Below are 21352 nucleotides of genomic sequence, written 5' to 3' on the forward strand. Positions count from 1 at the left end.
GCCCTTTGTACGGATCTTATCCACATTCAGATTGTGCCCGCATTGTAGCCATTGCATCTAGACATGATAGTAAAATGCACCTTTATCTGTACACTGTGCTCACATTGTGCTACCTGTCAATGATTTTAGAGACGGGTATAATTATGATTTAAATGGTTTGACCATCCAGATCTGTTTACACTGGATTGATATCCAGATACCATGGGTCTCTGACTACCTCCGGGGGTGGTCAGGATAGATCTGATCACAATGCGTCTTTCAATCGTCTACACCTGTCTAAAAATGTGGGCACAATCAGAATGACAAAAGACTCATGTTAGAATGAGGTATAAACGGGGCTATGGAGGCGTCATATTGGTGATGGAGAACGTTGACCTTCGCTAGGAAATGTTTATGGACTCATGCAGGAAGAAGTAGACCTAATATCCACTCTCAAAGCATTCTATAATTGTTGATGAATGAATCCTATCCTCATAAAATGTGTTTTGCCAGCGCTGCCAATTATTTTAGGTGGCCATCAAGTGCAGTCATGGACCCACATACTAAACAATTGTTATCCTGCTTTTAGGCCTATTGTACTTTTTATTTTATTTGTATTCACAGTCACTCACTCTGAATTTACTCACACCTAGTGTAAAATGTAGCCTATCAAATTCCCTATACAGTTCTAGGGTTATGAGGCAGTCAGACAGGACATCACACATTCTTGTCCTCACACACATAAAGAGAAGAGACACTTGCCGTAGATTCTAAAACAAGTCTTTATTGGTCAATGTACAGAAAGTGCTGCCATTACCACCAAAGAGAAAGAAACCCCAAACATTTACAAAACAAAACAAAAGTAATCATATATAAAATAACTGTCTTGAACTGTTTTTAAAGGGTTTATATGCTAAACAGTTTATTTGTACTCCTCTATGACACACACGGTGAGAATTTCAATTGCCTACTTCTCACGTTCTCACTAGCCGCCTACTCAAAACCCATTGGAGGAGAAGGTCAGAGGGGCAGGACCTCTGGCTTTCTCATCCAATGGGCTTTAAGAAGGAGGCGAGGACAGAGGATGTGAGGAGTGTGCAATTGAGATTCTCCCATGGTATAAAGATGGGGTGAAACAAGGCAATGGTAGACGCGTCTCACAATGATAACATTACAACCACAGGCGTTATAAGGCCGACGGGGGGAAGAGTTCTAACCACTGCTACAGACATAAACATGTAACGGATGCAGTGTTTAGAGTGGCATTCTGGGAAATACAAGGGGTCAGAAACAAGGAGTTGGCTAGATTCAACTACAGCAGACATGTTATAGGCAACCAGAGAAGGAGCGAGAGGATCAATAGTTAGTTTTTTTTACAGTGGGACTTCTGACAGAGGTGGCCTGTCATAGAAAAACAGTATCTCAATACTCAGTCTCTTTGACGCCTTTCCTTAATCTGTCTCGACATGAAATGGGCAGGTGGAAGCAGAATTCTGGTAGGCAAAGGCACCCACCAGTTTGCTTTCACCTTACCTGTGTTTTTGATGGCAGGTGAAGGAAAGAAAACAAGGAGAGGAAACCCCTTTAGCCCATTTGAGATGTACCCAAAGAGAATGGGTGTGTTTGAGTGGTACGGCTAAAGCAACCGACTGTAGACGAAAGTCGAGGACTGAAGTCGTGGGAGGAGAAACTGCGACGGCCGAAAGCCGGACACTAATGTGGTTTTCAAACAGCAAAGCTCAGAATAACATGGCAGGGTTGCCATTGTTAACTTTTTCTTTTATAATGTCAAAATAAACATCTCCAACCCCCATATCACTCAAACTGAAATCAAATGTGTGTACATTGTAGGCTACAATCAATTAGTGAGAGAGAGCCTAAAATATCGCACTCATTTGTATATATCTTGTTTGAGTCACTTTCTCGTGGGTTAAACAAAAACACCCTCATGATTGGTTGACAATAGAGCCTCCCACAATGCAGTAGATTGCTGCAGGAAGAAGTTAATGAAGAGCGACTGCAGAAACTTGCAGTCGACTGCAGTCTAAGCTTCATTACCTTTTGATCACGTGATTTTTGTAAAGTTAATGCAGGCGACATGTAGGCGCAAGTCAGACAATTTTTATGCTCATAATGCAACACACTTTGAAAGGCGGTGACCAATGCACCGACTTGACAAAAGTGATCCGCTCGAACGCGCCCAATGTGACAAGTTGTTTCTGCGCCCAGGCTGAAAATGCTAACCTGTCAAGCCAATAATAGTGGCTTGACAGGTTATGACTAAAGGGAGTTTACCTCAACGTTTGTTTGTCAGACGCTTACATGTGCATATTGCGTGATTTAAACAACATATGGCGTGGACTTGAGATCATTTTTCATGTATGAAAGTTTGATTATTGGGTGAACTATCCCTTTAAGTGTCTACTCTCATACCCTCATCTCAGCCTCGGAAGTAGGTGGACACACGCAAGGACAGTCAATAGCAAACACAGAGATAGAAATGACCATGAGCGCTAAAGTCACCCTCAAGCACTAATCTAGGGTCAGTTGTCCATTTTTCCCTCCAAATGTTTAAAGTTAGGATTGAGGGAAGGTCATTTGATTCTAAATATGTGGTCAGGGGCAACTTGACTACTGAAAATGCCCCTGATGCAAGCAAATTTGGACAGACAGTTTGAGAAAAGATAGGTGAGAGACGAGGTGAATTATAGTTCAGCTATGCTACCTGCTATGTACACGTCACGAGGGATTTATAAAAACATACAGGAACTTTTCTCGCTTTTTCACATGTTCAAGAAAAAGAACCAGGCAGACAGAAAAAAAGGAGAATCTATCAAAAGGTTCAAAATTTGTTTGTAAATACATCCTCTCTTATACCTCTGTTAATGACAATTTGTTAGTCTGTCTTTCAGAAGACGTAAAATAAACCTTTCCAAGATTTAAAACGAATAAAATATAATCTCATAATCTAATGCAAACAAAAAATACTTTAAAAGTACAGTATTTAAAATTGCAAAAAAATTCCACAATTTGTATTAATGCTAAAGAGCGGACGCACAATTTACAATGAACAATTTTCCAAGATCTTTTCGTATTAGTAACTCAAAAGCAATTGAGATGGATAACGGGGGAAAATCTGGTGTCCAATCTTTTGTGTCCAAACCCAGAAATAATTCAACACAGATGAACAAACCATTGGATATAAGGTGGAAATGTGCTTGTGCAAATTTTCAATTGGCCCTATTGTGTTGTCAATGGCAGTCTTAAATAGGATTGAGCAGTTACACACAAATGGGAGAAATCAGCTCCACTGGCAAGAGAAGTGGACAATTGCTTATGGCTAGTCAACCTTTTTGGTTGTAATGCCTTAGTTTGACCAGAAGAGAGCAACATTTCATTTAAAAAAATGTGCCGTTTTCACAAATGATTGTGACTGCAGATTCTGTAGGTGTGTGTACATGCGTGACAGATCAATACGTTATCGAGGAGCTATCCCATTCCAGCTTGCTCTTCTGCTTTCCCTCCTTCACTTCCCTCTCATCCTCCTCCTCCTCTGTTTCATCACTGTCGCCTGACTCTGCACTCATGTCGCCTGCCTGCTCATCGTCCTCTTCTTCTTCTTCATCATCCTCTTCCTCTTCGTCTCTTACCACCTCCTCCACCGCCTGAGGCCCTCCGATGTGCAGGACGGGATAAAGTGAAACACTGAATTACTACTATTGTAGAAGACACCTCAAAGCTATTGATCAGATAACATCCCTGTAGGTGATGTCTGGCCTTGCTACAAAACCTAAATCTAATACCAAAACAGAGTCAATGTGATACATATCATAAAACCCCAACCACAAATCAACTCCTAGACATTCAACTAGACCTAGACCTATTCAATCATTTCAAGTGCCATCGAGTTGATGTAGTTAGCAGTGCCTCCTTTGGGACATTCTTTGTATAATGTTCTCTCACCTCCATAGGGTTGACTGTGATGGTGAGGGTGGAGTCGTCCCAGTCCATCTTTGGGTCCTTGGCCCCGTCCTCCTCCCTCTTGGAGCCGTCCTGGTGGGTACTATGGAGCCTGTAGATACCCAGCACCACTATGACCACCAGGGCAGCGATACAGATCACTATCACCACCGTGGCAGCTGGAGGGGTGCCTGTGGGGGAGAAGTGTTTAAAGGGTAAAGTCACCTGAATTACAAGAAATGTGCTCTGTCCTCCCTACCTTTTGGAGATCACTCAGTCCTCTGTGTGTGTGTGACACAGAGAGAGGGAGAGAGACAGCGTGTGTCTGTCTGTGTGTGTATGATCTGAAGGCGTAGCCCGGGGTTTCCCAACTGGTGGGCCGCAGGCCAAATTAGGCCCACCGGGGATTTTATTTGCCCCCCTCCCAAGTTTTCAGAGCAAGAAAAGGGATTTTAATTTTAGAAATCTGTTCCAAAGTATTCCTATGCATCTGTTTGGGCTTCTTGCGGGACAATTTGCAGCCTACAAATTATTTATAATTATGTTCCGGCCCCCTGACCATCCGCTCAAAAAAGGATCCCTGGCTTAGCCTAATCTGGATCCCTTTCCAGTTCAACAAAACACACTCTCAAGCCTCTGATAGTAGCAGGGACATGTGCTCACAGTGTGTGTGTGTGGGTGCGTGTGTAAAATTGTGTGTCTGGGTGGGTGAACACTTCTGGATGCCTTACCTGAGATGTGGGAATTGAGAGTGTGCACCATCAGTGGATGATGCACAGGCCGCATGTACTGGGATTGGACAGCCATGTGATTGACATGCTCTACCGGTGCTGAGTTGTGGAGGACACTAATCTGAGGGCGGGACAAAGTACATATCAGTCAGTTTGGAGATGGCAATGATGTAGAGAAAGATGGATCGATGAGATAAAGGGTAAATGGGTCTGGTTGATGAGTGACGGTGCAGAAATGGGAAGAGAGACTGAGTGGTGAAGGGTGAGAGAAACGGAGAGAGGGGTGTAGAAAGAGGCAGGAAGACGGAGTGGCAGTGGTGGAGATGGGAGAATAGAGAGTGTGAGTGGGAAAGGGGTGAAACAGAAAAGGAAAGATGGATAAAGCTTCTTCCCTGACCTCCAGATTGAACTCGTTGCTGGTGTAGCGGCCGTTGAGCTCGGAGCAGGTGAGCCTGAACCTCCTGTTAGTCAGGGTCGCCGGGCGCCAGTTCCTATAGCGCACCTGCCTGAGGGCCTCCTCATAGTGGGCCATGGAGTCCACACCTGGGGAAAATGCATTTTTACCAAAGGTGTCCCTGGTGTTCCCAGCCATATATTGATGGTGTCCCTCAGGGCTCAACGCTGGGCCCAGCTCTAATAACTTCAAGAGCTTCTCGTACCGTTACCAAGCAGGTGACACACAATAAGGAATTTATGGTCAGGTATGAAAAGTGTGATATGAATAATGATTCATAAATTGAAGTGTATACCATATATGGAGATGCCTGAGGTGGAGTTTGTGGCATCCAGGTGTTTCCCTATTAGGGAGCTGTGGTGAATCTCCAGACTCTCATGCTCTGGATTGAGCTCCTCTCCGATCACCAGGACATCACAGTAATCCAGGTTGTGCATAACCTCCAGAACACCAGGCCTGTGGACTGTACACACACACACACACACACACACACACAGAAATGAATGCTCACACACACACACGTTTTAAACGCCGCGCTATATCAACACGTATCCATGGTAACCACCCCACCCACCTGCGCTGAACGGCACACCGTCGCTCTTGGTTACAGTGCTGGTGATGCGCAGCTCCTTGAAGGGTGCCACGCCCATGGCTCCACGCAGGTCAGCGGAAGGCTTGACGAGTCGATCTGAACCAGCGATGGTGATCCGTGGCTCGCTGGGTGGCAGGACTATTACTACTGCCTTAATGTCTGGGATGGAGATGCATATGTCCTCCCCGAAACACCTGAGCACCCAAAAACAACAGGAGAGAGGGAGGGTGAAGAAGGGATGAGGAGGAGAGCATGGAGATAGACATTAGACAATGCAGATAATGCAGAAAGAGCACTTTATTTTCTTCAGGTCATAATTGTTCTGGCCAGGGCAGTTTTTGTAGATAATTGGCCTACATATAAGGAGTAACTGGGTCAGAAAGACTATGGGAACATCACTGCCATCTGATACTAATCATATTGGAATTGAAAATGGCATAAATTGCATTGTGTGTCACTATTAATTTGTGCCTTCACCCAAGAGTATACTGACTACATACTCTTTCTGGTCCTAGCAATGAATGACTGGGAACTTTTCATTTTCATTTCAGAGATGAGAGACACATAATGTAGGGACAGATTGTGACGGAGGCAACTGTGAAAGTGGACTTCCAATGTTTGTCCAATTGTGATTGCAAGTTGTCTCTGTTGGCATAGAAGCTGCAGCTTTTCAGTTTTTTGGGGGGGAGTGATGCTGTTTTCAGACAGATGGCCCCAAGTTGGCCATTTCCAATAACACACACGCACACCGACGTAAGCATGCTTGGACATGCACCCGCCCACGGAAACACAGTCTCTCTCTGTTTATCCTATAAATGGCCTAATATAATGTAAACACACACTAATTATCACATTTTCTCATCAACACAATTTAACACCTAAGCCCACGGTTAACATGAAGCGTAACCCCAAACAAAGAAACATTTAAGGAGTTATTACTTTTTTAATTCAGTGAATATAGTAAAAACAACTTTCAATCAAATAGTTCTATTCAGACCCTTTGCCATGAGACTCAAAATTGAGCTCAGGTGCATCCATCCTGTTTCCATTGATCATCCTTGAGATGTTTCTACAACTTGATTGGAGTCCACCTGTGGTAAATTCAATTGATTGGACATGATTTGGAAAGGCACACACCTGTCTATATAAGGTCCCACAGTTGACAGTGATGTCAGAGCTAAAAACCAAGCCATGAGGTCAAAATAATTTTCTGTACAGCTCTGCGACAGGATTGTGTCGAGGCACAGATCTGGGGAAGGGTACCAAAAAATGACTGCAGCATTGAAGGTCCCCAAGAACACAGTGGCATCCAGCATTCTTAAATGGGAGATGTTTGGAACCACCAAGACTCTTCCTAGAGCTGGCCACCTGGCCAAACTGAGCAATCGGGGGAGAAGAGCCTTGGTCAAGGTGGTGACCAAAAACCCGATGGTCACTCTGACAGAGCTCCAGAGTTCCTCTTTGGAGATGGGAGAACCAGACTCTCAGACCATGAGAAACAAGATTCTCTGGTGTAATGAAACCAAGATTTTACTCTTTGGCCTGAATGCCAAGCGTCAGGTCTGGAGGAAATCTGGCAGCATCCATACAGTGAAGCATGGTGGTGGCAGCATCATGCTGTGGGGATGTTTTTCAGCAGCAGGGACTGGGAGACCAGTCAGTATCGAGGGAAAGATGAACGGAGCAAAGTATAGAGAGATCCTTGATGAAAACCTACCCCAGAGCACTCAGGGGTGAAGGTTCACCTTCCAACAGGGCAACGACCTTAAACACACAGCCAAGACAACGCAGGAGTAGCTTCGGGACATGTCTCTGAATGTCCTTGAGCAGCCCAGCCAGAGACCGGACTTGAACCCATTCGAACAACACTGGAGAGACCAGAAAATAGCTGTGCAGCGATGCTCCCCTTCCAACCTGACAGAGCTAGAGAGGATCTGCAGAGAAGAATGGGAGAAACTCCCCAAATACAATTGTGCCACGCTTGTAGCCAAGAAAACCCAAGAAAACTCGAGTCTATAATCGCTGCCAAAGATGCTTCAACAAAGTACAGCGTAAAGAGGTTGAATACTTATGTAAATGTGATATAAGTTTACAAAAATTGTAATAATCCTGTTTTACTTTGTCATTATGGGGTATTGTGTGTAGATTGAAGAAGAAAAAAAACAATTTAATCAATTTTAGAATTAGGCTGTAATTTAACAATATTTGGAAAAAGTCCAGGGGTCTGAATACTTTCAGAATGCACTGGACCAAAAATATAAATGCAACATGTAAAGTCTTGGTCCCATGTTTCATGAACTGAAATTAAAGATCCCAGACATTTTATATAGGCACAAAAACCTAATTTCTCTCAATTTATTATTATTTGTTTTTACAAATTACATCCCTGTTAGTGAGCATTTCTCCTTTTTCACGGTAATCCATCCACCTGATAGGTTTGGCATATCAAGAAGCTGATTAAACAGCATGGTAGTTACACAGGTGCACCTTGTGCTGGGGATAATAAAAGGTCACACAATGCCACAGATGTCTTAAATTGTGCAATTAGCATGCCGACTGCAGGAATGTCCATCAGAGCTGTTGCCAGAGAATTGAATGTACCGTAAGCCACCTCCAACTTCGTTTTAGAGAATTTGGCAGTACATCCAACCGGCCTAACAACCACAGAACACGTGTAACCACACCAGCCCAGGACCTCCACATCCGGTTTCGTCACCTGCGGGACCATCTGAGACTAGTCAACCGGATGGCTGAGGAGTATTTCTGTCTGTAATTAAAGGCCTTTTTGTGGGGAAAAAATAATTCTGATTGGCTGGGCCTGGCTCTCCAGTGGGTGGGTCTGGCATGCAAGTGCGTGGGGCTGCACCCATGTCCAGTCATGTGAAATTCATAGATTAGGACCACATGTATTTATTTAAATCGACTGATTTCCTTAGATGAACTCTAACTCCGTAACATCTTTGAAATCCTTGCATGTTGCATTCATATTTTTGTTCAGTAGATCCTAAGGGCACCTTCTACCCAGAGCGAGGAGCTGTCCTGCCACCCAGGCAGTCTGGGTAAAACAAGCTGGCCATCATCCAGGTTCATTCCACTTTGAGAGGAGCAGAGTGAAGTCTCTCAGGATTAATGCCAACGCCGGCACCTAACGTCTTGAGTAATTACGCTTTTCAATGGTCGGTGAAAAGTGCTCTTCACTCACTCACTTATTAATTAATTTACTTTCCCGCGGTAATTAAGAACGGTCTTTTGTTTATATGATGACTGTCTGCTGCTTCTGGTTTACTAGCGAAAATACATTTGTCACCTTCGTGGTCTGTTTGAGCTGCTTTCCCATGGCAATTCCTTGCATCAAGACTAGGCCTACATTAAGCATGTATTAAGACACGTTGTTCTCCTTAACTACCTACCAGACTAGCTTGTAATGGGATGTCTGTATTTGTATGGCTAGGAAGTGTGTCGTGTGTGATTAGCTGATCTACGTAACTACCAAACAAACTCTGATTGGGAAGTGTGTGTGCATGCGTGCGTGCAGTGTGCACCTGCAATCGTGTGCGTGTTTCTTTTGATTAACACAATTGGCTGTAACTCCACAAACAATTACCCCGGAACAACATCAGTATAACTGCTAAACAAAGTTTGTGAGGAGTAGCATGCCCCATACTAAACTAAAGCCCTCGCTAAATAAATGCCATCTGACCAGCAAAGGGGTGTGTCCCAAATTACACCACATTCCCTACATAGTGCACTACTTTTCACGAGAGACTAGAGAATAGGGTGCCATTTGGGATGCAATCGGGGGCCTCTTGTCGTATGGAGCATTAAAGTGCCTGCTGAATAGGACAGGCCATCTCTCTTTATACGAGGCGGCTAGTTAGACTAAACCTATTACAGCTCCTGTGGCAGGAGTCCACTATCCACCACACAAGTCCAATTTGATTTGGCCGTCCCCCCCTTACTGCTTAACTGTGAACAGAATACACACACACACACACACACACACACATACCTTTTCCACCTTTTCTCTCCATCCTTTCTCATTCTCTCGCTTATTTGAGCCTACCTTTGTTTAGCAGTTGATTTCATTCCCGTATAGCTTCCAATTGGCTCCTTCACCCCCCCCCCCCCCTCCTCTCCCCTGCAGCTATTCCACCGTTCGTTGCCGTAAATGAGAATGTGTTCTCAGTCAACTTACCTGGTAAAATAAGGGTAACACAAATTATATCCCACGATCAACCTTGTTCTTTCTCTTCCACTCCCACTTCCTCTCTTGTATTGGGCCTGCATTTCTTTACCAATACATTTCATTAACTCCTATAGGACTGCACAATCTCAGCATACCATCTCTTCCTTTACCTTTTCTCATTAGGCAATGGCGCAAACACCTGAGCTGTTAAAAACACTGTATGATGCTAAGTTTTCCTTTCTAAACTAAGTGCCCTCACAACAAAAGGAAGTATTACAATACCATTTTTTGTTCTTGAAATGGGTGACTAGAGGAGAGGGAGAGAGAAGGATATTGAGCGAGAGGTAGACAGAAAACGAGCCAGCCAGTCACCCACCCAGACAGTCTTAACAGCACTATATTCCTCTCATGATCAACCTTCCTTCTCGTAGTGCTCTCTGGCGTGAGGAACCCTGACACAGCAGATTGCCTTTCATGGCCGTCATTCATATCCTCGTCATCAGCAATTGCCACGTCGGCCCAGGCTACCACAGCTCCAAGGCAACCGGGGCGCCACGGCAACCCGGCTGTCCTCTCAGCCATTAACGAGGGGAGAGATAAAGAGAGGGAAGCGACGCTGATTAGCATATCAGACACGGAGAGAGCACAGGCTTAGACGGGCACACACACAGACATACAGCCTGGAACACACTAGACACCGATCTCAACGCCACGCCAGACGTACACACACACTGACCCTGAGGACACATACAGAGAAAAAGCAGAGCCTCAGATACGCAAACACCATGGGCTGTATTGCTTACACATATACACACACACACACTGACCACTGTCTGACCACACATTCAGTTCAAAGAGTTCCTTTAACTCAGTAGATTCTCTCTTTTCTCTCACTGTCCCGCCATCAAAACACGTTGCCCTTTAATCGCCTCTCTCTTTCACCTCCTTCCCCAGATAACAGCATTTGTTTACCTCTGTAAACAAAATGCACATCTATGCACTATTCTGTGACCAGGCGAAAAAATCTTTCCAAGCCAAACCTTCATACCATAACCGCTAACTGCTACACACAGCCTACATCGTTCCATCATAATAGCTAACGTCATAGTCAACATAGCTACTGAAACTAATGCATTAGTAAACACACTACAATCATGCAGTACAGTGTACAGCAAGCAGTTTAGCAGTTACACCGGCAGGCCCCCGGTGGCAATAAATTAATAAAACCAAAAGCTTGCCTTGACTTGGAAGATTTCCAGTGTTGGATAGCCATAGCCAGCTAGCTAACATGGCATCCCTCTCTGTTTGAGCCGGGTGTTTGAGTAGGATAAACTAGATTAAATATTTACGTTTTTGGGCGACCTGACCAAGTTCACATAGAAATGTGTGTTATAGATCTGTCATTATCATTGAAAGCAAGTTTAGGTAGTGTTAGATCTGATCTATGTGCGCTATTTCTATGCTTCCTGTTCTTACATTTCGTTTTTGCGTCTTTTACGTTCGGTTTTGTACCCCAGCTCCAAACAGTTGAAAATACAATATTTTGGTTATGGAAAATATATTTCACAGCTGTTTAGATGGTACAATGATTCTTCACACTATACTTGCTTGTTTTGTCACAAACTGAAATGTTTTATATAGTGCACCTTCCAAGTGAAAGTGAGAAAAAAAAATACAACGAAATACAACTAGCTCTCTCTCTCTCTCCCTCTCTTGCTTCTCCTTAATTTTTGAAGAAATTAAATTGTTCAAATCTATTCACCTACTGTATTGTCAACTACTCACCACATTTTGTGCACTGCAGTGCTAGCTAGCTGTAGCTTATGCTTCCAGTACTAGATTCATTCTCTGGTTCTTTGATTGGGTGAACCTGTCAGTTCATGCTGCAAGAGCTCTGACAGCCCACTTTCTGATTTTCTCAAATTTTGTATATGTTTGATACGGAATGTTATCCGATCTTTAGCCAAAACCTAATATTAGATAAAGGGAGTTTACAAAGAACACAATTTTTTTTATACTTATTTCATTTATTTAATTAACAAAATTAACAATTCCCTTGTGTGAAAAAGTAACTGCCCCCTTATACTCAATTACTGGTTGTGCTGCCTTAAAAATGATAACTTTTTGAATGTTCCACAATTTAGATTTTTTATGAAATTCACTGAGGAGGATGGTCCTCCCCTTCCTCCTCTGAGGAGCCTTTACACAAATGATACTTGCATGCGTCTCTGTGACCTTGTGGTCCTATAGTTCAAAGGGGTTTAAATGTATGGTTGGGTGCAATAAACGTTTCTGTAGCCTATGTGAAAGAGAGAGACCGAGAGAGAGAGGTTGAGGAGTGTGAACGTGTGTGTGTGTGTGTGTGTGTGTGTGTGTGTGTGTGTGTGTGTGTGTGAGAGACAGACTAAGTGTGTGCGTGTGCGTGTGCCCACATACACATTGTTGGATTCCATACTCACTGTACGGTGGTGGTGATGTGTAGCCGTCTGAGGCCTGCTGTGGGAAACTGGCGTGAGTTGATGTAGGAGACCTTGGCCATGGCTGTGTTGACACTCTCCAGGTCCTCTCCCTCCATCACCAGCACTGACTGGGCCGGGTTAAAGTGAAACTGCACACACAGAGGAACACATGAATCAACTGATACAAGAGGATAAGTGTCTGAGTGTTTCATACACACAATACATGACCAAAAGTATGTGGACACCTGCTTGTCGAACATCTCAATCAAAAATCATGGGCATTAATATGGAGTTGGTCCCCCATTTGCTGCTATAACAGCCTGCACTCTTCTGGGAAGGCTTTCCACTAGATGTTGGAATATTGATGCAGGGACTTGCTTCCATTCAGCCACAAGAGCATTAGTCATGTCGAGCACTGATGTTGGGCGATTAGGCCTGGCTCACAGTCGGCGTTCCACTTCATCCCAAAGGTGTAGGTGGGGTTGAGGTCATGGTTCTGTGCAGGCCAGTCAAGTTCTTCAATACCGATCTTGACAAACCATTTCTGTATGGACCTCGCTTTGTGCACGGGGGTATTGTCATGCTGAAACCGGAAAGGGCCTTCCCCAAACTGTTGCCACAAAGTTGAAAGCACAGAATCGTCTAGAATGTCATTGTATGCTGTAGCGTTCACCATTTGCTTCACTGGAACTAAGGGGCCTAGACCGAAGCATGAATAACAGCTCCAGACCATTATTCCTCCTCCACCAAACTGTACAGTTCGCAATATACATTCGGACAGGTAGCGTTCTCCTAGCATCTGCCAAACCCAGTTTGTCCATCGGACTGCCAGATGGTGAAGCGTGATTCATCACTCCAGAGAATGCGTTTCCACTGCTCCAATGGCGCCGAGCTTTACCCCTCTCCAGCTTGGTATTGCGCATGGTGATCTTAGGCTTGTGTGCAGCTCCTCGGCCATGGAAACCCATTTCATGAAGCTCCCGACGAACAGTTATTGTCCTGATGTTGCTTCCAGAGGCAGTTTGGAAGTCTTTAGTGAATGTTGCAAAGTGCTAAGCACTTCAGCACTTGGCGGTCCCGTTCTGTGAGCTCGTGTGACCACTTAGTCACGGTAATTAGGCTTCTCCAAGCTCTGATGCTGCTGATGGTCATTAGTAGCCTACCGAACGTGCGAACTGCCTGGTACTCAGCACTCTTGTCCCTCTAATCACTCTGACGTCAATGCCAATGTGATCGAAAATCTTATCAAACACTTCACGAGGGCCCATTGTCGTGGAAATTCAGTACTGAGAGAGACTTGGTCATTTCTTCAAACAATCATCTTTATTTATTATCGATTAATTATCGCAATAATGAAACCGTCAGCCCAACAGTCTTGTTCTGACTGTTAGGCTGAGAGCCTACCCTTTACAGACAATGCACAGTTTATATAGCTGATACCAAGATTGCTTAGTCAGTCATTTCTAACTTTCCCATAAGCCACCTTGGTTATCTACACAGGATGGTGTTTTACTTAGTTTCCCAGATACCAGGAAGATGGGACAATGAGGCATTGTTCTACTGGGATACAGTTACAACCACCCCACATCCTGTCACTGGAATGCCAGCTGTAGGTTTTATCACAAGGAAGCTAGAGTGGACGCCATAAAACTCAGCATTAGCAGGACAGAAGTATCTTACTGTTTAAGTAAATCATTGTTTCATATCCAACAAATAAGGTGAATTCATAATTTTTCTGTCACACCATGAGCTCATGTTGTGCAACATTTCTATAGGCTGTCACGTTGGCATGAAGGATCGGGAGACAGATGCAGGAATGCGTAATAGTTTTTTTAATTTAGTGTAAAGGCACGGGGACGAAGACCAAACAAACACATAACAAAAACACAGGTTTAAAACCCAAACAAAAGAGCGAGGAGTACCTTGAATATATAACACACGTGCACAATGATGAAACACACGGGACGAGACCTGTAATCATCTGTGCAATCCACAAGGGCACGAAAGCCAAAACACACGCACCAACTAACAATAATCGACAGCACCATGGGGAACAAAGGGCACATATATACAAATACAACCAGTGGGAATAGGGGCCAGGTGTTCGCAATGAAAGTTCCAGAGGAATCTGTGACATTGGCTATGCAAATGCAGAGAAAACAGTTTTGATGGCCTCTAATAAAATCAGGAGGATCCCATCAACTTTCTATAGGCTAGGCCTACTATATTTACTCATCAATTTTCCAAACATGAACATTTTGCTTCACTTTCAACAGGAGTGTAGCCTACCTGGCTGGCATGAAAATGAACCATGGGGAAAAGCATCCTCCATTCGCTATTTAAGTGCATAGATTACATGTTGTTATTGTCTTCCCATGCCCATGTTCCGAGACAGGTGCATGATAATGGTACATTTCTAAATCAAAACGAATACCACACATATATTATTGAGTATATGCAAAGACAATATTAAATCAAGAATAGTCTGATGGGTGACAATATTAGCCTATCACTTGTGAATGATATATTATCACCTGTGAATGTCGCCCAGTTTTGAGCATTAAGGTAAGACACAGCGCATACCATTTTTTTGGGGCCGAATTTTTCAAATCATAGTTGCACACGCCATGTATCCTTCCCAGCCCATAGGCCTATATGTTTCGATAAGCTTTGCATCACATCTAAAGTGGCCAAACAACTTCTTTAAAATGAAGCACATGAATCTGCTTTATAACCGCTGTAGAGCCTAACTGGCATACATAAGCAGCGCGTGAAGTTTGAAGTTTGGGGAAGATCATCATTTTCACCATAAAAATGAACCTTAATAAGAGAGCCAAGAGTATGCAAAGCTGTCATCAAGGCAAAACGGTGGCTACTTTGAAGAATCTCAAATCTAAAATATATTTGGATTTGTTTAACCCTTTTTTGGTTACTACATGATTCCATATGTGTTATTTCATAGTTTTAATATCTTCCCTATTATTCTACAATGTAGAAAATAGTAAAATAAAGAAAAACCCTTGAATGTGTAGGGGTGTCCAAACCTTTTGACTGGTACTGTATAGTGTATCTGCGTGTGTTTGCTCCAGTGACTCACCTTGATATCCTTGCCCAGGCTCTCCAGTGAGTTGATGTCCAGTCCTTCCTTACAGGCCTGTAGACAGGAGATTACCTTCTGGGTCTCTATCTTGCCTGGCCGGATGGTCAGACCTGACAGACTTCCCCGGAAGTACTGGGTGAACCGCGGGTTGGACACCTCACCACCTAGGGATGACAAGAGGAAGCTTTTTTTTTGTTCAGTTCAAAGGTGCAATATTGTACAGTCAAGTGGTGGACAATGATTGTCTTCTCCTTAATCTGTTCTGAAAGCACAGTGCAATGAAAGCATTATGGAGCATGCCTCTATTATAATAGTAGGAACATGCTTTGGTCATTCTTCATTTGACAGTATTTTACTTTATTTACTTAGTTGAAGCTAGAAATAACACTAGTAAAAGAGCTGAACCTATACAACTTACCTTTCAACAAGACTAAGCTATTTAAACAATGGCTAACACAGTTACCTTTGTTTTTGCATCACTTCCTAGTAGGCCGAAACATCAAGTAAATACCAACTGAAACAGGACTGTGAAATAAAGACAGTAGCGTGACTATGGAAATGATAGCCCGTTTTGTTTATCAGCTTCCATCTGCTCTCCCCACTCTTTAAAAAAAAAAACGACTTTCAAAACAACAAAATAAAATGTCCAATCTGAGGTAGATTTGGGCTCAGAGCAGAGGGACACTAGGCCTTCAATAAAAAGAACTAGCGTCGTCTTTTTTTAGGCAAGTGTGTGTTTTTCTTCTTTGATTCACTGGCAGATGGTGCTAGCAGTTTGCTAGTCGTTAACGGTCCCCGAGCCGTGTCTCTTGCTGACATACTCAAGTGTTCTCGCCGCCGCCTGCACCAGCCTGATTTTTTTTATTATTTTATATTTTCCCAGACAGATGTTATCAATTAAGTGTTGTGGCACTGAAGCACAGAGCGAGAGAGTGTGTTTTCGGGCATATTTCGGTCTCGCCCCCCCCCCAAAGAGGAGAATTTGAACAAGAATACATTCAGCATTTAGGCTTCAGTGCTAACATATGCTATTTTTACACACCTGGCTGCATAATATTTACACCTGCAGTAAGAAAGATAGCAATTAAGTTGAAATGGATTGTTTGAACAAGTTGTATTAGGAAATTAGAGAAGGTTCAGGATTTTGTTTATGGTTAAGAAGAGGCTCCTATCGCAGTAGGCCTGAGGCCAGCCAGAGTCGGTCTGCCCTAAACTTCCCCAGTAGTGTCATTGCACAGAAAAACTGTTTGTCTACTCTCCATAAGAAGAGCACCATTCAGAGCAATCTCAATAAACGGTTTCCTCACGAAAATGGACAAAACAAACCATATTCTGCTGTTCTCGTCACAAGTCACACGTCTTGTTTTGCTTAGGGCGCGCTAAGGTCAGGGCTGGTGCCTTTCATTCCTTGTGTCTCTTCATTACGTTGTTGATTGCGTGCAGGGTGGTTGGGGGGTGGGGGGTGAGAGAAAGGCAATCCTGTTCACTAATGGTCTGCAAAGTTATCAGTTGCAGCTTAGTGAAGCTTAGAGCAGCTTCATTGGGATGTAATAGCCAGAGAACTTGTACTCCATTCAGGCTGGCTTAATCCCTTCTTCAGGGCTTTCTCACACAGTCACAGATTCATGGAAAGAGAGAGGGAAAAGAGGGGAAAAAAAAGAGAACTGCAACCAGGAGCCAGATGAAAATAAATTCAGACGACACCGAAATGCCGCTGACGTTGGGACCTTGAGCGTGGCTCATGGGATTCAGCTGTATCCATCTGTCCCCCAGCTGACACATTTATATAATTATTATTTTGATCATAAAAGCGATGTTAAGTAGTGCTTCTTCATTCAAATGGATTCATTAGTCCCCTCTTTTCAAGCGGCTGGAATTGACAGCCTGTTTTTCCTGTTTGATGTCTCCAAGCTTGAGCCTCTCTCTCTCTCTCTCTGCGTGTCTCTGTGTCTCTCTGTGTTTGTCTGTGTCTGTCTGTGCTCCTGCTGCAAGCTCTCTTAGTCTTAAGTTGGGGAGTGTTTAATCACTGTCTTGGACTGGATAAGGGAAACTGACTCATCCCTATGGTAACAGGCAAGGCATTCTGAAACATAAAACACTACGTGACTACCTAAAGTCCTGGTCAATTGAAACCAATAAACAGTTGTTCCTGGGATACGGAAAAGCACATTATTCTTGGTCTGTGAGGAAACATGTCCAAATCAAAGCAAAATGACGTGACTCCTCCCTCCCTGCTCCTCCCCTCCCCTTATTTTACAGTAAAAAAATACAGAAATTCTATAGGTACGCTGTGCATATTAGGACAGCCTCAGAGTCGGTATGGACACCGGACCCTATACAGGAGTCTATAATGACCTTGCCAGCAGGCACCCACTGTCAGCTGGGTGTCAATTGATGAGGGATGGATGGGCCAATCGTCGGTCACCAGGTAGGGTTCGTAGGTTACGCCATCTACGAAGAGAATCACGGCAGGGAACTCCACATTGATCACATAGTAGTGCCACTCCTTGTCACAGATCTGTAAGACATAGGGACATGCTGTTAGCATTGAGTTAAACCAATGAGCTGTGTAGCTCTTGGTTTGTTGAGAAGTTAATTAAGCACAGTATTTGTATTTATTATGGATCCCCATTAGCTGCAGGCAAGGCAACAGCTACTCTTCCTGGGGTCCAGCAAAGTTAAGGCAGTTATACAATTTTAAAAAACATTACAATACATTCACAACAGATTTCACAACACATTAAGTGTGTGCCCTCAGGCCACTACTCTACTACCACATCTACAACACAAAATCCATGTGTATGTGTGTATATAGTGCATATAGTATTGTGTGTGTGTCTCTTCACAGTCCCCATGAGCCGCCGTGCTGCCCTGTTCTGAGCCAATTGCAATTTTCCTAACTCCGACTGAACAGTAGTCCAGGTGTGTGTCAAACCTAGGGCCTGACGGGCCTGCCTTGTTGATAGAGCTGTTATTGAAGGCAGAGCAGCCCTGTATTCTGTACAGCTAATGTTGTATCAATATGTTTTGACGATGACAGTTTTACAATCCAGGGTTGCATCAAGCAGTTTAGTCACCTCAACTTGCTCACGTTCCACATGATTCATTACAAGATCTAGTTGAGGTTTAGGGTTTAGGTGAATGATTTGAAATATTTAGGACTATCTTATTCCTTGCCACCCATTCTGAAACTGACTGCAGCTCTTTGATAAGTGTTGCGGTGATTTTAGTCGCTGTAGTATAAAGTGTATAGTGTCGAGTCATCCGCATACATAGACACACTGGCTCTACCCTTACTATTATTAGGTAGCGAAATGACTTTTCCTTCCCTCCAGGCCTGAGGGCACACACTTTCTACTAGGCTTAAATTGAAGATACGGCAATTATTAGTGGCAATATCGTCTGCTATTATCCTCAGTAATTTTCCATCCAAGTTGTCAGACCCTGGTGGCTTGTCGTTGTTGATGGACAAAACTTAAAAAAAAAAAAAAAAATGTTTTTAACTCGTCCGCACTCACTTTACGGAATTCGAAGTTACAATGCTTGTCATTTGCCAAAATGTCTAAAAACCTGTTTTTGCTTTGTCATAATGGGGTGTTATGTGTAGATTGATGAGGGGATAAAAACGATTTGATCAATTTTAGAATAAGGCTGTAACCGTAACAAAATGTGGAAAAGTCAAGGGGTCTGAAGACTTTCTGAATGCACCGTATACTTGGATGTCTAGTGTCAGCGTTTGTTGCTGGAAAGTTTGCTAATCTTGCCACAATCTTGCCACAATGAATGACAGAGCTGACTTTTCTAAAGTGCTCCAAAGCTTTTTACTATCATTCTTTATGCCATTTATGTTTATTTCATAGTGTAGTTTCTTCTTATTTTTATTCAGTTTAGTCACATTCTAAATTTGAGGTATGTTTGCCAATCGGTTGTGCAGCCAGACTTAATTGCCATTCCTTTTGCCTCATACCTCTCAACCATACAAATGTTAAATTCCTCATCAATCCACAGGGATTTAACAGTTTTACAGTCATTTTCTTAATGGGTGCATGCTTATTAGTGAGTGAGATAAGCATTTTCATAAATGTGTCAAGTGCAGCGTCTGGTTGCTCTTCGTTACACACCACGGACCAACAAATATTCTTTACATCAACAACAGACACGTTATCACACGTTATCCAGAAACCGACTGTTGGCACTTGGTGGTCTATAGCAGCTTCCCACCAGAATAGGCTTTAGGTGAGGCAGATGTATTTAACATGAGAGCCTCTCTAAGCTTAACAGAAATGTAGATCTGAATATAAACGGCAACACCTCCACCTTTGTCATTTCTGTATTTTCTGTAGATGTTATAACCATTTATTGCTACCACTGTATTATCAAAGGTATTATCTAAGTGAGTTTATCTAAGTGAATGTCATCTGTTACTAGCAAATTATTGATTTCATGAACCTTGTTTCTTAAGATACATATGTTAACGTGGGCTGTTTTTAGCACTTTTCTGGGATGCTTGATTGTTTTCATTGCTTACCGGGAAGCTTAGTGGGGGTAGACATGCTCATGTTATTTATGTTAGTGCAGGGTGAGTTGCACACAGTGGACTTCCTACTAGGGCACACCGCCTCAGTGCTAACAGTATAACTCTGGTCCATAGGCACATGATTACTGCATACAATAGCTGTGGGATCAGCAGAGGCATTCTGGGCAGTAAGAGGGACATACATTAGGTTACTAACATTGTGTCTTCTAACGCCCCTGGTGTAATGTACTTTTGCTGAAGCATTATGACAACTCAGTGACACAATGGTAGAGATTAACTGAGCTGGGCTTGGGTCATTGATAAGTCATTGTCTCAACGCAGCCTTATAATGATGTGAAAGGATCCAGGAACACAATTGATTTGGGTGGATGTTTTACTAGAAGTAGCTGTAACAGGGTGAAAATTACCCAGAGACTGGGAAGCCATTTTAAAGGGGAACATCACCCACTGATTTGGCCCAATTTTTGGGGGGCTTGTGTGAATGTGATTATCATTGGATTCAATAAGATATAATACTGTAATAAACCAGCCCATAGACATGGTGCAAGCACTTCAAAGTTGGTCACTTCTATGGGGACTGTGGTTAGTGCACTTGCCTTGGGAACTGATGTTTGTGAGTCCTTAGGTCAGCCCCACAAATTCATCGCAATATCATAATAATGCACCTGGGTTTCACACTTTACTGTCTTTCATATCGCTGTGGACAATATTTCATGAATTAACTACTTATTTGCGGTTATCATGAAGCCCAAATCCAATAATGCTTGTTTGGCAGTCTCCCTCCCACCCTCGGTAATGAAAAACACATTAAACTTCATTCAGATTCATCCCGCTCCCCTCTTGATCATTTGTTGTCTGTTTCGGGGTAATTAATTAAGTTTAACTTTAATGAGTTGCTCATTAAGGGAACATCGATTTACGAGCGTTGAGTCAGGGGACCGTCACAAAACTTTTTCATCAAGCCTAAAACACTTGCTCACCTTTGGTGGTTCAGTCTCCCCAGAAGCAGAATCAAAGCCTGTCAAATCCAGCCCAGCAGTCAGTCAAGGGCCAGCCAATCGAAAGGAAATTGACCCAGCTCAGCTCTTATAATAGTGTTCTGTTCCCCCCTGGTGAGTATCTAGTGCTGAGACAGTTCCAGGGAGAAGTTGGCCTATATCGCTGATCTTGGATCAGCATTCAACTCCCCAACTGGGAGTCATAACTGTCAGGGGGTACATTGCAAAACTGACCTTGGATTAGAGGTTAAAGAGAGATTGAGTCTTACATGTCTGACCTCTATTGTGGAGGGAGATAACTGTCAAATAGCAGTAGTACAGTACTATATGATTGGAAATGTCTAGTAGTTCAGACC

The 21352-nt window shown here is 43.3% G+C and overlaps 1 protein-coding gene across 2 annotated transcripts in view; it reads right to left on the reverse strand.

Annotated features, from left to right (window-relative positions):
• Nucleotides 1-743: 743 nt before the first annotated feature.
• The window catches only part of LOC110530144 (calsyntenin-2), a 287793-nt gene continuing 267184 nt past the window's right edge, over nucleotides 744-21352 (reverse strand). The window contains exons 9-17 of one of the 2 annotated variants that reach the window (XM_021612991.3): nucleotides 17817-17979; nucleotides 15459-15625; nucleotides 12362-12510; nucleotides 5699-5910; nucleotides 5420-5587; nucleotides 5068-5213; nucleotides 4671-4791; nucleotides 3943-4130; nucleotides 744-3644 (exon numbers count right to left, since the gene is read on the reverse strand). In XM_021612991.3, coding sequence (XP_021468666.3) covers nucleotides 3450-3644; nucleotides 3943-4130; nucleotides 4671-4791; nucleotides 5068-5213; nucleotides 5420-5587; nucleotides 5699-5910; nucleotides 12362-12510; nucleotides 15459-15625; nucleotides 17817-17979 — 1509 coding nt within the window. In that variant the 3' untranslated portion in view covers nucleotides 744-3449. Of the gene's footprint in view, nucleotides 3653-3942; nucleotides 4131-4670; nucleotides 4792-5067; nucleotides 5214-5419; nucleotides 5588-5698; nucleotides 5911-12361; nucleotides 12511-15458; nucleotides 15626-17816; nucleotides 17980-21352 lie in introns of both variants that reach the window. The other variant, XM_021612992.3, reaches the window with a different exon arrangement.

The sequence above is a fragment of the Oncorhynchus mykiss genome, chromosome 8 (assembly GCF_057628025.1).
Source record: "Oncorhynchus mykiss isolate SJ-2025 chromosome 8, ASM5762802v1, whole genome shotgun sequence".
In the NCBI taxonomy this organism is placed as follows: Eukaryota; Metazoa; Chordata; class Actinopteri; order Salmoniformes; family Salmonidae; genus Oncorhynchus; species Oncorhynchus mykiss.